We start from the raw sequence: 15,000 nt of genomic DNA, 5'->3' as shown, positions 1-15,000 counted from the left end.
TGAGTTTGTCAGGAAGTTGGCAAAATACTTCTTTTGTCTCGCTTTTGCAGTCCAGCGATAACTACAAGATACCTTAACTTATTTTTCAGATACTTGCTTTTACTTTTGAATAGCTTTTTTATGGCGCTTATTAAAATCAAACCTCCATTATTCAGTCAAAGCCAGGCATCCCGGCAGAGCCAAGACTGTGTATTGTTGAGAAAAAAGCCTGGACTCATCTGGACCAATCAAAGGACAAATGGAATAGAAATTTCCAGAAGGCTCTTACACACAGAAACAAAACCTTTGTGACATTACATAAAAAGTGAAATCTCAAGTTCATCTGAAGATGGATTAAATTAACATCACTTTGTGCTGTAGAGGCACAGCTGCCATGTCTAAATGAACCATCCACTTATTGACTGCAAAGCATATGGAACCTTGATGAAAATCAGTAAAATAACAATGTTTTGCTTTGCTTTGATTGTCTCTTATTTAGACAGGTATATCCACAGAGAATAAAACACTTCTATTGAAGTAAATCACAACAAAAAACAGCCATAATTTATAAGCAAGCTTAAGCACATCAGTCTTTTTTGGATGTTGTTAGAAGACTGAAATGCACTTATACTTTCTGATGTACTGTGTAAAAACAATCAATTCCAATTTGCTATGTTTATTTCTTTAAAAAACACAGAGTAAGCACTAATAAAATAACAGTAAAATAACAATAACAGAAATTGTTGGACAAGATGGGGAAATATATTGCTTTCTACACAGCCTAGAGTCAGAGAAGACCTGTCAGTCACAGTAGGTGCTGTTTATCGCAGCTTAGTCCTTTGCTAGGTTTCTTGATGCTAATTGAAACTAGCTTCCGGCAATTTGCTGCTCAATTTGCCAGGCCTGTGAATGCCTGTTTGAGCTGAGAGCAGTGCCTTGTCAGCTTGTAAACGATCCTCTGGAGTTCAGGCCTTAGCAGAAGGAGAATGCAGACTGGTAGCCTGATAAAAGAACGCTGTCCATTAAACCCTCTTTACATTAGCAGAATAATTAACAGTAATATAAAAATGATCATAACGATCATCCCCATAAGCACTGTCATAATAACACCATTTGGATCGGCCATAATAGAAGCATTATCTTTAACAAGTGATTGATCTGAGCAAACGAGAGAGGACCTTGCTCTCTCTTGCTCTCCACAGAGAGACATCACAAGGAAGATGAAGTTGGCAGGCCAGCTCTTTGAAGACGTGGGCACATACATGATGTCCACCACAGGGCACCACAAACATGACCACAAACACATTACACCATCTCACTCCCACTCTCTATACAGCAACTAACACATCTTACAGAAAACTATGCAGTTTGCAACTTAGTGGCCTTTTCAAACTGTTATACTGTATGCATGATGAAAGACTATGGTTTGTCACCACAAGCTTTTTTAAGTACTGTCCTGTTATGGACTCTTGCTGAAATTAAATTGTGCATTCCACTCAGCTGTGGTAGCATCTGCTTGCTGTGTTTCAGATGGTGTTTGCTCATTCCGCACATAGCTCTGGCCAAAATAAATAATGCAAACCTGTCTGGTCACTTACTGGACAGCTTATGTGTCGTAGGCTCCAGGCCTGTGTGACCATGCAGCGGAGGATAACTAATCAGTGTTTGAAGGTGTTTTCAGAGTCGGGGGCCTGAGCAAGCAGGCTTAGGTGAAGGGTCAAGTCAGTGGGAGATGGAGACTCCTCCTCAGGAATACCACACAACTCACATTCACATTGTCAATTTGGTTCTTACGTGGGTGAAACGTTAGTTAAAATGATGAGTGAAGAGAATATAGGAAAGTAGGCCAAAAAGCTATACAAACTATTTATATATCTTCATTAAACTGACCTGAGAGAATCCACAAGTCCACAATCCATTCAGTCAACATGTCTGGATGCTTCTATCATTCAGCAGCATAGACAAGCATATGTCAGTTATGTCAAGACAGAATTGTGAAGCTTCTCCAGTGGTCATGCACTAGAGGTAGACTGCAAGGTAGTAACAGCAGTGCCACAGGATGGCAGGCTTATCAAACCAGCCCCTAAAATAAAGCTCTGAGCATCGAAGCCAGGGCCCATCTAACATTCATGCTCTGTCAATATCACCAATCCAGCCTTTTGACTGAAATGTGCAAAAAGTTTGTACTCATGGCAGTGAGTGGACCTTAAAAGCATATACTCATGACAGTGCAGTAAAAACCTGGCAAGCAGGTCTGCCAGTTGCTCCACTGTGCGAACCTTGTCCATTCCCTCTGTTCCATGGCCTGCAGACTGCCCTGTCCGCCCCAACTGGCTGGACGAGGACTGCACACGAGTTTGCCCAGAGCACGGCCCAGCCCAGTCATTCCCAACTTGGTGTTTAACAGATGGCCAACCATCATAAAGACGCTTAACTTGACACACTGAAGCGGCCAAACAATTGACTGGATTCCATTACCGTTTACGGCTAATTGCAATGGTGGCCGATATGGTCAACGTGACCGCCATGAAAACATTACTGCATATTTGAAAGCACTTCCCTCTTTGATTGCCTGGCCTAAATAACTGTTTCATAGGATACTGTAGGTGGTGTTCTTGTAAGAGACATGTCTGCCCTGGTTGTGTTCTGTTGCTTTATAAGTGCTCTTGTCCTTTCTATGAAACCCTGTGTAAAGGTTCACTAGGGGGCAGACACAGATCTTATTATTTACAGGTGGCAGCAGGTTGCCTGAGAGTTCTCTAGTACAAATGGCAGTACTCAAGTCAAGCAAAACACAAGTAAAGTGACAGACTCTGAGTATCACTCAGAAACTCAGTTGGTATTCCTCTGGCTGACGCCTACACAAGCAAGCAAGAGACATAAAAAAAGCCATGAAAGCAACCGCACAAACAAATACACACACACACACACACACACACACACACACACATATATATATATATATACTGTATACACACACACACTCACAGGCAAAGGAATACATAAGGGGAGCCTGTGAAAGGGAGAGGCACATAGGACTGGAAGGTTGGTGCTTCACACAGGTCCTGCTCCTGGGACAAGAGAGAGGTGCACACACAGATCGAAAGATAAACAAGCCCAGCTCCCTGACAGCTGTTACAGGCAAAATAAATACAACCAATATGACAGGAACAAGGCAGGGCAGACAGACAGACAGATGGACAGAGAGGAAAAGAGCACTAAAGTGAGCTGACAGGGTAGAGAGAGAATGGGTGCAGAGAGGGGGAAAGGAGACCTCTATCAAAAACATCCTGGAGAGATTAGTCCTGTTTAGGCGAACAGATCTCACGTGTCACCAAATATATCAAGAGGAGATACTGTAAGGACTTACATATAATATACATACATACATACAGGAAGCAGTGGATTATATACTAGTGAAACTAGGGGGGGCATAAGGTATCATGGAAAATCCCCCTACCTAGTGCACCGGGATATTACCATTCTGGGGGACACTTACTCAGTATGGTGTTTGTCCTGAACAATACTGTGTATTGTAATAATGTGCTGTTTGATAGGAGTGAGTCTAGCTCTAAACTGTTTTACTCAATTCCTCTGGTGGGAGTGACAGGAGTATTGTTGTCCCTTGTCACTAGTGTAGCGTAGTGGACAAGTGGCAGAGATGGCGAGGCACCCCCAGTCTCTTTAACACAAACGTCCAAATGGGTTAGCCTCAGTCGAGCCAACTAAATTGGCCCTCTCCGACAGCTGCTTGATACAATCGGATAATTCAAAGCGAAGCTCTAGCTAGCAAGATGGCATCGGCTCTCTTAAACGGCCTCCTTGGCTGGCTGCTGGATTGCAGAGGAGACGGGAGAAGCTGGAGATGGAGTCTATGAGTGCCTACAGGGCACATGTGGCCCTGCTCAGCCTGCTCAATATTTAAATAGCTGGAGATTGGATGAAGATGGGAAATGGAGAGTGACACACACACACACACACACACACACACACACATGGGCACACGTGTGCACATACACACACACACACACACACACAAACACACACACGAGCAGGGAACTGGAGGTGAATGATGAGGAGAGGAAAATAACACATTTTGGGAGTCCAATAGGAGGTGGCTGTTGTGGAGAGTTTCATGTTGAACAGCCCTGCCATTGAAGTGTCAAAACAGCTTCTGCAGGCTGTTAGACACCTGCCCCCCTGTAGATAACTCAGAGGGCCGATGGAAATGAGGAAGGCATGGGAAGGGTGGGAGTAAGAGGGGAGGTCTACCGCCACAAGAAAAAAAATCATGTATTACATGAATAATGACAAATCACTTCCATGGCCAATTAGATTATGAGTTGCATAATTACTCTAATTTCCAGATATGGAAATTCTTGCGATTGCCATTATTCATTTATTGACTCCAGTTTTAATTGTACAATGTCAGTGGTGTCACTGATCCTGGAAAGCTTGGACTTTGAACTGCCAGTATAGGATAAATTCAGGATGTTGGAGTTTGAACTGCCAGTATAGGATAAATTCAGGATGTTGGAGTTTGAACTGCCAGTATACTGTAGGGTACATTCAGGATGTTTGTGGTTTGTAATGTGCTCCTGTGTACTAAAACAATTGTTCTGTGAGAAAGGACACAGCTGGGTGATTCAGAAAGCACTCCTGTTTATGCAAGTAGCATGGATGCATGTGAAATACATTTTAACAAGTTTACTTTACAAGTACTCAAATCTTCCAGTATCCTTTGCTCCCTTGTGTGAGAGTGGTGTGCATAAGTGTATTCCTGTACTTAAGTGTGAGCATGCACAAACACATGGGTATGGGTATGTGTGTGTGTGTGTCAGTGTGTGTGTGTGTGTGTGGTAATGATGGACAATGGGGCAAGTGATCATCAGTCACTCCTGTCCCCTGTTCACAAGGCCCTCATCTATTGTGAGACATGCAGTCAGTCATTCATCTTGTATCTGCCTTTTCTGGCACCATCCATCTCCAGTTCTCCAATTCTCCAAAGCTCTGTGTGTGTGTGTGTGTGTGTGCGTGTGCGTGTGTGTGTGCGTGTGCGTGTGCGTGTGCGTGTGCGTGTGCGTGTGTGTGTGTCTGTGTCTGTGGTGGTCTGTCTGTGTGTAAGAGCATGCATATGCTATGTCCCACTCTCTGTCTAGCCATCGCCATTGGATGTGGGACTGTCCACTGTTGTGTCTGTCCTCTGCCTCTATTGTGAAACAGCTTTTTCACTGCTCCCCCATGCAGCACGACATTAGCTAAATCACTGGGTCAATTCAGCAAAAAGCAAAACGGTTGCTGACTAAACACCTCTCTTTTGTCTTGGTGCCATTATGTGTGAACAGCAGGGCTGGCCTCACACTGCGCTGTCTGTGGAAAAGTGCCTATTTCAGCCCATGGAGGTCCTTTGAGGTGCAAGGGCTCGTGGAAAGGAGCGGCAGCACAGAGCTCTGGTACACTCAACCAATCCCTGGGCCAGTAGTTGGACACAGGCCGGGCTTATATGTGTGTCGGCTCCCTCTCAGCTCTTGCCTGGGAGCTCAGCAGGAAAATAAACACACACACACACACACACGCACACGCACACGCACACAAACAAGCACACGCACACTATACACACACATACACACACACATACGCACACACATATGCACACGCACGCCCATGCACACGCACAAACGGCCACGCGTGCACACACACATACACACACACACACACTGCCGACCGTGTTGCAAGGCCAGCCATGCTCACTCCTGTTCACTGGTGTGATGTGAGAGCTTCTTCCTCTTGGCACAAGCTGCCCTGCCTCACCCGTGTAGTCGGCATATGCACCATCCGTTTCCAGACACTTGACGAGGCAGCTTCCACAGACAGGGCTCACATCAAACCCCATCTGAGCGCCAGATCTGAGGAAGCGCTGGGGGACAGGGAGAGCCATGGGGCTGGTGCCGAGCTTCCACTTCAGAGGAGCGGGGTGAAGACATGAGACACGGATCAAAATGTATAGACGGAGGCTAAAGACTAATATGAGCTGGGTGGGAAAGGTGGTGAGGGGAGGAGAGGAGAGGAGAGGAAAAGAGAGGTGGAGTGGAGGGAGGAGAGGAGAGCCCGAAGGCTTGGCTAATGAGACCACGTGAAAGATGTTTGCTCGTCGAGACGGAGCGGCTTTGCGCACAGAAATTACCCGTGGCTAGACTCAGTCGCTCACGCCTATTAGATCTCCATCACCGCCTCGTCTCATGAAGCAGATACAAATTTAATGTCACGCAGGAGGCGGCGAAAATAAAAGAGATTATTAGTTTGATCTCCCAGCCTTAATTCACTTTATCTCGTAATTGCACAATTATCTGATCTGCTGATTGTGCACTTAAGATGGATAGCTGTTTGCACTGGAAATTGAGCACAGTTGTGAGGTTTCACTTTCACTGGAACTCACTATGAGGACCTAACTGATATATTATTGGCTTGGGTAATTGGGTAGCAAGTGTCTTGAGGGGTTGGCTGAAGTACCACATCATCACAACAGCCACTAGGCTCATCAGGGTGAATATGTGGATGCTGTTCCAGATGTTGAATAGTCATGAGCCACCTTTCTGGCTAAAAAACGTCCAGAGAGGAGTGGGTGGAAAGTGGAGGAAGTAACAGAAGAGTTACAAGGAGGAGGAGAAGACAGAGAAGGTTAGGAGCCAGGGGGTGGGGTGAGGTGGGGTGGGGTGCGGTGGGTGGGCGGAGGCCTGTGTGTGGGCGCCGTTGGCATCCCCCATCCGCCTCCCGCATGCATTATTCCCTGATTAATCTCTCCATTCAAATGAATTCCACGCCTGATTATTCCATTAATAATCCATAGAGTGAGGGTCTGTCTGCGTTGGGGACAGGGCAGCGATTAACCTGTTTCCCCCTCAGCTGCTCGGAGCTGCTGCTGAAGCCTCTGGACTCCTGCTCTGCACCTCCCTGCCAGGGCTGAAGGACCTCGCAGTCCTGTGGCCGAGCCCTCCACACACACACACACACACACACACACACACACACACACACACACACACACACACACACACACACGCACACACACAGCTCACTCTATACACACACACACAGCTCACTCTATACACACACACACACACACACACACACGCACACACATATGCATACACGCACACACAGAGCTCACACACACACACACACACACAGAAACACACACACACACAGTCCTAGGCATGCTCCACCAGGCTTTTGCTCAGAACTCAGACATGCTGGCGATGAGCTGCAGGTAGACTAGGTGAGATAAAGAGGAAACTCCCTCCTTATTTCTGCTTGTGCTCTTGCCCATAAAGTCCGTGTTGGTTTATTAGAAATTTCAGTTTTTGATGGATTTACAGGACTTATCACCAGGATCAGGCAAACTGATCCACAATGAATACAACAGAGTTACAATATTGCATTGGATAAAGAAGCATATCTATTGATCTGGTAGAACAAGACAGGTTGTGGTGATGTTTTCTCTCTCGCTGTGCAACAAAAGCTCTGAGAGAGAGGGCATGTTCAGAGCAGTTTATGTGTCCAATAAGGCACTTCTAAATAATAAATACTTCTGAACTTTTGTCTTGTAAATAATGCATTGCCACAGCAAATAAGATCTCGGTGGAAAGAATTAATCCTAACTGGTTCACAAACCAAAGAAATACAGCCATTAATGAATGTGCAAAGTGGACTACATATTTTATGTGTCTTGACACAATGATGAAGTATTTGCTTGCTCTCTAACCAAAACAAATTCAAAAAAATGTTTCTGCAGCAAAAAAGATTTCCCGGCCAACTGTTAAGTGCCAACTGTTAAATAAGTACACTTATGAAAAAGTCTTCTCTCAAATACTAATTGACATTTTTTTCTCAGTACGTCAGCTTGAGTGTCTGCTTTGTGATTCCAGCCACACATACTAGTGAGATAAATATACAGGCAAAATGAATAATCAGCTCTCCAAGATGCTCTGCTAAAATGACCACCTGGGTACTAACATACTCACTACCAAAATCCACATAAGGAACGAGCTCCATTTTCCACTTATTTGTGTGTTGAGATTTATTATCAAATGCATCTTCAGAACAAGAGTTCTTGCACTGCCTCTGTTTTGCTTTGCTCTCATCGATTGTTTTTTTTTTTTTCAGTGGTCATGTTGTTTACAGCCAGCTTTTTGATCCAAAAGAAGGCATTCTTACGCATTCACACAGTTTGTGCATCAGACTCCAAAATAGCAAGAGAACTATGGCGCGTGGCACTGGCCCGTGGGCTTGAAGGTAAAGCAGACCCCTGGAGACGTGCCATGCATGAGACGGTTTCATTAAATTCGAGGGGAGCCCGACAGATATTCACTTGGCTGCGTTGTGGCTCATAAATGTTTGAGGTGAGGGTTTACTAGAGGCCAGGCCGCTACTCTAATATTGAGAAAGCATCTGTGAGTTTGGAACAAAGCACTGACTGCTGCAATAAACAACCTGCCTGATCAGGAAAGATAAGACGAAACCAAAAAGAGAAAGAGGAGCGACGCCCGCTTTTTTCAACACTCCTTAAACTCCTCGGCTGAACCTGACCAGTGCGTGACCAAGTTTGGAAGTGGCGGCGGAAGATAAAAGATGAATAGTTGAGCAGAAGAGGGAGAGAAATTCACACGGCGAGGGGCTATGAATCAAAAGAACCTGGAAACTGTGAGGGTATGAAACTGTGAGGGTGAAAACAACAATCACTGCAGTCACACACTACAGCTTCTCCTTCCAATGCATAAAAGTACATCAAATCCAGTTGCAAATGATCATGCATTTTTTGGATATTTTGTTATATTCAAGATGGATAACATCAGCATCATTTCTTCAGCAAATGTTCTGATATTATTATATAGGACCAAACGGTGTGGCTTCCTTACCTTGGCGATCTGGACACACCAGTTGAGCAGCAGCTGGGAGCCGATGTTGTCCTTGTGCTCGTGGACGTAGTCCAGCAGGCATCCGTGCGGCATGAGCTGCGTGACCAGCTGGATGGTGGGGCTCAGGCACACGCCCAGCAGACGCACCAGGTGGGGGTGCTCCATACTGGCCATGATCAGAGCCTCCTGGGGGCAGAGGAAGGACAGCAACTAAAGCCCAGGGGACCATTCTACCAATCCAGTGGATCACAGCGGCTCTCTATCAGACAAATGTACGGTGCCCAGATGAAAGATAGGCAGATAGATATGACATGTGGAGAATTGTGTCAGATGTGTTTATATACAGTATATAGGACTACCGGGAGATATGGTCACATCAAGCCATACAGCTGCAAATGCAAACTTACTATGAAACTACTCCTGCGCTGTCATATGCATATAGATATGCACAAGCATACACATACACACTCAAAGACAAGCACAATTCCATTTATAAGGTTGGACAAAGTTATAGCAGGGCTAGTAAAATAAAGGTTAGATTTATCCGCTAGGTTTATAGCCCTGGCAAAATCTATTCCATTGCTACTGGCTGCAGATCTACTCCAGGTTCTTCCCGGCCCTAAATCAGGTCTCATACTAGCAGGGAGTGCCTCTTTTTTGTGTGCTCATGGAATCTAAGTGCCACTGTAAATCTGCATAGTGAGGGACTTCATGTATTTCTCTTGCTTAAAAAAAATCTTCTTCTCATCTAACACACGTGAAAACTACAGGGTTTACTATAGCTCAGTGACACACACAGATGCACATATGTACAGTACACATAACAAACAAACAAACACACACACACACACACACACACACACACACACACACGCTAACACACAGGGACATAAATATACCATCCATATCCATATTCAGTGGTTGTGTGAGAGTGCCTGTGCCCTGTGATAATGAGGCGGATGTTGAATGTTCCTGTCTATTAGCGTGATGCAATGGCTGGAAAAACCTTCCCTCCCGGGATGCATTTGCATGTATGTAAATAGAGACAAGTGTAGCCAGAATGATGCATGTGTGCATCTGTACATGAGGGAGCAAATGAGAAAAAGGGACCAAATGAGGGACAGGACAAAAGAGAGTGGCAAATATATACTGTAACTATGAAATGAAATTGAAAGCAGAGGCCTTAAAAAACTCTTAGTGGGCAGAACTAATAAAGCAGACCTTTGGTCTAATTCTATAAGAATTCTCAGGTCATAGTGATGTGAGTGGTTATGTGGAGGGGGGTATATGCACACACAAACACACACACACACACACACACACACACACACACACACACACACACACACACACACACACAAACCCACACACATGGCTCTGACAGTGGCGTAATGAGAATTGGCCCTCTTGCTGGTCTGAAGCAGCTAGAGGAGAGTCCACACCTCTGTAGGGGCTAGCCTTGTATGTGTGTGTGTGTGTGTGTGGGGGGGGGAGTTAGTAAATGTGTGTGTGTGGCCTGACAGCCCATGCTGCTGCGCTCTGATTGCTGTGTAAATGGAGGAGCCGCATGAGGCCTCCTCTCCTGCCGCCTGTCCAGTGTGAGCAGCAGTGAGGAGGACCAATGGTAGGGCCACACTGGTTGCGACACCCAATTACCATCCCCGGCACCTCCCCCCTCCACCACCTCCACCTCCACAAAGACAACTCAAGGTCTTCCTCCCTCTGTCTCGGTGCCAGCTGACTGGGTGATATGCCACGTTCCATGGCGAGCGGGAGAGCTCATTAGCAAGCACCTCAGCTACTGGTGCACCATGGGAAATCCCTGCCTCTGGCTTGACCTGAGGGCTGCCAGTCAGACCCACCAAGGAGCAAAACCACATCCACACACATACGGATACTATGTGCTCTAAAGCACATACTGTATACATGCACAGAAATGCACACAAAGTATGTATATTGTGTATACATGCATACATATACATACATACATACATACAAATGCTTGTGTGCATGCATAAATTAGCTACACATAGCTGCACAGCACACACACAGAAACGCATACACATAAGCCTGCTGACATCTGATTTTCATAGAACCAAAATAACACCCATTCTGCTGTGGCAGCTCTTGAGCAGCCCATCCTTTAACAGTCAGATATCCAGGCAGATTGGGAGAAAGGGCTCGGGGAATGGGTTTCTCTGCCATTGCATCATCAAGCAGAGATTCAGCTCATTGCTGTATTCACATACATTTTTCCCTTTGATGTACAGGGGAAGTGTGCTGGCTCATGGGTGTGGCTGATGGGTGGCATAAAGTGACATGGCATGGGGGACATGGGGGCATGCGGTAAGGGACAGTGCCACTCAGACTGCCGGACTCAAACACTGTGACTCAGCTGAGAGGGTCACTCACGTCCATGAATTCCACGTTGGCTTTGGGTCCGGTGGCCTCGTTCAGGATCTTAATGGCCACCGGGATCTTCACCGTCTCTCCCTCTGGCACCCAGATGCCCTGATTGGAGGAAAGAGAGATATAAAGATAGAATACGTTAAAACAGGGATAGAGAGACAGGGGGTGAAAGAATACGTTAAAACAGGGATAGAGAGACAAGGGGTGAAAGAATACGTTAAAACAGGGATAGAGAGACAAGGGGTGAAAGAATGTGTTAATGCTGTACATAGCATCATGTTGTGGCAAGAGGATCCTTGCAATGGCACATTATATGCATAGATCATAAAGCTTGTTAATGAATTAATTCAATTTCTTTTAAATACACAGAATACACTACTGGACTGGTGCATCTCACTCTGCCCTGAAGTAGTTAGATGGACATTGCCATGATGAGGAAGGTTTACCTTGTAGACAGTCCCAAAGGCTCCCGAGCCCAGGATCTTGACCCTCTTGAGTTCCGTCTCCTTAAGGATGCGCAGCTGGGCCTGGTTGGGGGCTGTTCCACTTGGGGTCAGCGGCTCCACCAGCTGGACAGGGCGATAAAGCATAGCCACAGCATCACTGAGGGGCTACAGCATAGAATAAACCGTCTATTTCAGTAGATTTAATTACTAACGGACAGAATGGCTCTATTCTAATATCCCCACTGTATTAAGATTTCTCATCTTTGGTGAGATTTGACTGATTCAGTGGAAATGGTCCTTCACTGCGGGATCATTGAAAGGATTTTTGAGATGAGAGGGATGGGATGAATCGAAGCAGGGGAGGGAGAAGAGATGAAAAAAGAAGAGAGGGATAATCAGAGTGAGGCAGACAAAAAGAGGGGAGCAAGGGGAGATTGAGAGATAGGGTAATAAAGGCGTCTGGAGGGGGGAGCGCTCACAGTTTCATTTCCACAAGGGACTACACAGGGAGAGAAGGCGGAGTGAGAGAGAGAGTGAGAGAGAGAGAGAGAGAAAGAGAGAGAGCGAAAGAGAGGGAGAGAGAGGAGAGAGAGAGTAAATCAGTCTTCCCCTCAGCCATTGCTGTGTTCCCTGTCTCATCACCGCCGCCTGATTAAAAAACAATAGCTGTTCTTCATTTAAATGGAATTCTAAATCAAGTGCCCTGGACAGAGGAGCAAAGAGCAGTCACATGAGGAGGAGAGAGAGAAAAAAAAAGGACAGAGGGAGAGATGACGAAAGAGAGAAGAGGAGACGCATGATGGAAGAGATAGAGAGAGCAGACGATGGAGAAGAGAAGAGGAGAGGAGAAGAGAGGACAGGAGGGGAGAGGACAGGACAGGAGAGGACAGGAGGGGAGAGGAAAGGAGAGAAGAAGAGAGGAGGGGAGAGGACAGGACAGGAGAGGACAGGAGGGGAGAGGACAGGAGGGGAGAGGAAAGGAGAGAAGAAGAGAGGAGAGGAGAAGACAGAGTGAGAGGGCAGAGAGGAGAGGGGAGTGGCCAGAGGAAGTGGATCAAGAGAGTAAGTGCTGATCTGAGGGCTGGCTGGGGGCTGTCCGTGCCCTCGGTGCTGAAACCAGGCAACAGAGCTGTCCGTGGTGCTGAAATTCAGATGGAGCTAGAGGATACAGTCTTTCTGCACACAGTACACATACTTCCAGATTGTGTTACATAGTTTTAAAAGATCAATCTGGATCAACCAATAGGAAGCCAGTCATTCACTACTTCAAAATAAAAGTGAAAGAAGGCAATCCATAGTAACAGTGTGCTTTGCTTTCCCATTGGCACCCATATAAGCCCTGGAAGAAACTCTTTTGGATTTGTTGATCACTTTGTGCCAGTTCTTTTTGACCTGATCTGCAGCGGTGCTTTGCGGCTCTCTGCGATGGGGGCAGAGGGTTAGTAGCACACAGCCTGCAGACGTTCACATGCAGAAACAAATATGAAGGGGGCATGTCAGCCCCACAGGCAAGCAGCAGACCCATCACCCACACACCTCCACCCAGCCGCACACCATCTGCATACAGCCAAGCCGCCAGTCCCGCACGGAATTAGGGGTGAAGACAAGACAACAAAATGGACTTTGTTGCTCTAAATCACAACATCTAATGAGCGTACCCTCATGTTGGTGTCAGCGGCAGAGAGAGAGAAATGAGTGGAGGAGGAGAAAGAAAAAAAGAGAGAGGGAGACAGAGGAAGACAGATGAGTGTGAGAGTAAGTGATGAATAGAGCGATGTAGAGAATGAGGATGAGTGGAGGAAGGTTCTCAAGAGGAGGCTATAATGGGAACAAAGATGGCTGTATCAGTGTTGGGAGAGAGGCGTGTGCGGAACTGGGGAGCGGGGGGGGTGGGGGGGTGGGGGTGTGGCGGGTGTCTGGGCCGGCGTCTCGGCGATGGCATTAAGAGCTTTAATACGCCATCTCCTGCAGTCCCACTCAGCCTGAGTGGCCTCTCCAGCAACTGCAGCGCCGCGTTCATCATAACTCACACGCGCCCACAGGAGCAATGAGGATCCACGCATGCACAGGCATACACACACACACACGCGCACACACACACACACACACACACACACACACACACACACACACACACGCACGCACACATGCTCAAACACACACTTGTGCCCACACGCACACGCACACGCACACGCACACGCACACGCACACGCACACGCACACGCACACGCACACGCACACACACACACACACACACACACACACACACACACATGGCCATGAGAATCAGACACAGACAGAGAAAGGGAAAGACAGAGAGGGTTGATGGCACACTTGTTAGGATACGGGAAAATAATCTACAGTAAGGCTCGCTGGTAGCACAGGGGTCCTGACAATGAATGGAAATGGATGCCCAGGCTGGACAGCCTTCCAGTCTCCTCCAGAGGATGGATGACTGGAATGGGCTGGTGCGGGGACAAGAAGACATCGTCCCTGACAGCCGTCCCTGCTGTGCGCTGCAGAAGGCTGAGCGCCGTCACCGAGACAGACAGCCAGAAAGAATGGCAGCGCATCTATTTTCAGAATGGACAGCCGGGCTTCCGCTTTGATTGAGTATTACCAGCGAATGGCAGCTTCGCTTCAGGACCACAACTGCTGAAGTGCTGACTAGGACTTGCTGAGTTCACATCGGGACAGGAAGCCATCTCTGTCTCTCTCTCTGTCTCTTTCTGTCTCTTTCTCTCCCCCCTCACACACACACACACTGCACAATGTACATATCTTTTTTGTCACTTTTTGTGTGAGACTTATTGATTGACAGGTCCATCAGTGGATGTCTTACCTCGGTCTCCAGGAAACGGCGAAGGGCTCGCTTCTTCTTGATGTTCTTGCGGCGCAGGGACACGGCCACACTCAGACCCACAATTACCACTACAAACAGACCACCAATCACCCCAGCCGCAATCAGAGGAGTCCTACAGACACAGAGAAGGAAACACTGTTAATAATGCTGCAATGCTCCAGAAACAACAACGTTCAAATGGAAATGAGACCTTTCCTATTCATGGCTATGGGGAAGTTTTTAATATGGTAGAACCAGACATACCCGCACATGAATAAATTGTAGCTGGAAAAGGAGGAATAAAGGAGCGAGAGCGAGACACAGAGAGAGAGAGAGAGAGAGAGAGAGAGAGAGAGAGAGAGGGGGGGGGGGAGAGAGAGAGAGAGAGAGAGAGAGAGGGAGAGAGGGG

At 46.8% G+C, this 15,000-nt stretch overlaps 1 protein-coding gene across 3 annotated transcripts in view; it reads right to left on the bottom strand.

Annotated features, from left to right (window-relative positions):
• The window catches only part of LOC121698071 (receptor tyrosine-protein kinase erbB-4-like), a 226,116-nt gene that overhangs the window by 23,831 nt on the left and 187,285 nt on the right, over positions 1–15,000 (bottom strand). For 2 of the 3 annotated variants that reach the window (XM_042079809.1, XM_042079827.1), the window contains exons 17-20: positions 14,592–14,724; positions 11,750–11,872; positions 11,307–11,405; positions 8,895–9,080 (exon numbers count right to left, since the gene is read on the bottom strand). In XM_042079809.1, the coding sequence (XP_041935743.1) occupies positions 8,895–9,080; positions 11,307–11,405; positions 11,750–11,872; positions 14,592–14,724 (541 nt within the window). The remainder of the gene's footprint in view (positions 1–8,894; positions 9,081–11,306; positions 11,406–11,749; positions 11,873–14,591; positions 14,725–15,000) is intronic. The other variant, XM_042079818.1, reaches the window with a different exon arrangement.

The sequence above is a fragment of the Alosa sapidissima genome, chromosome 2, assembly GCF_018492685.1.
Source record: "Alosa sapidissima isolate fAloSap1 chromosome 2, fAloSap1.pri, whole genome shotgun sequence".
NCBI classification, from domain to species: domain Eukaryota; kingdom Metazoa; phylum Chordata; class Actinopteri; order Clupeiformes; family Clupeidae; genus Alosa; species Alosa sapidissima.
Note: the sequence above shows the minus strand (reverse complement) of the source record. Positions and strands in the feature narration are given on the sequence as shown.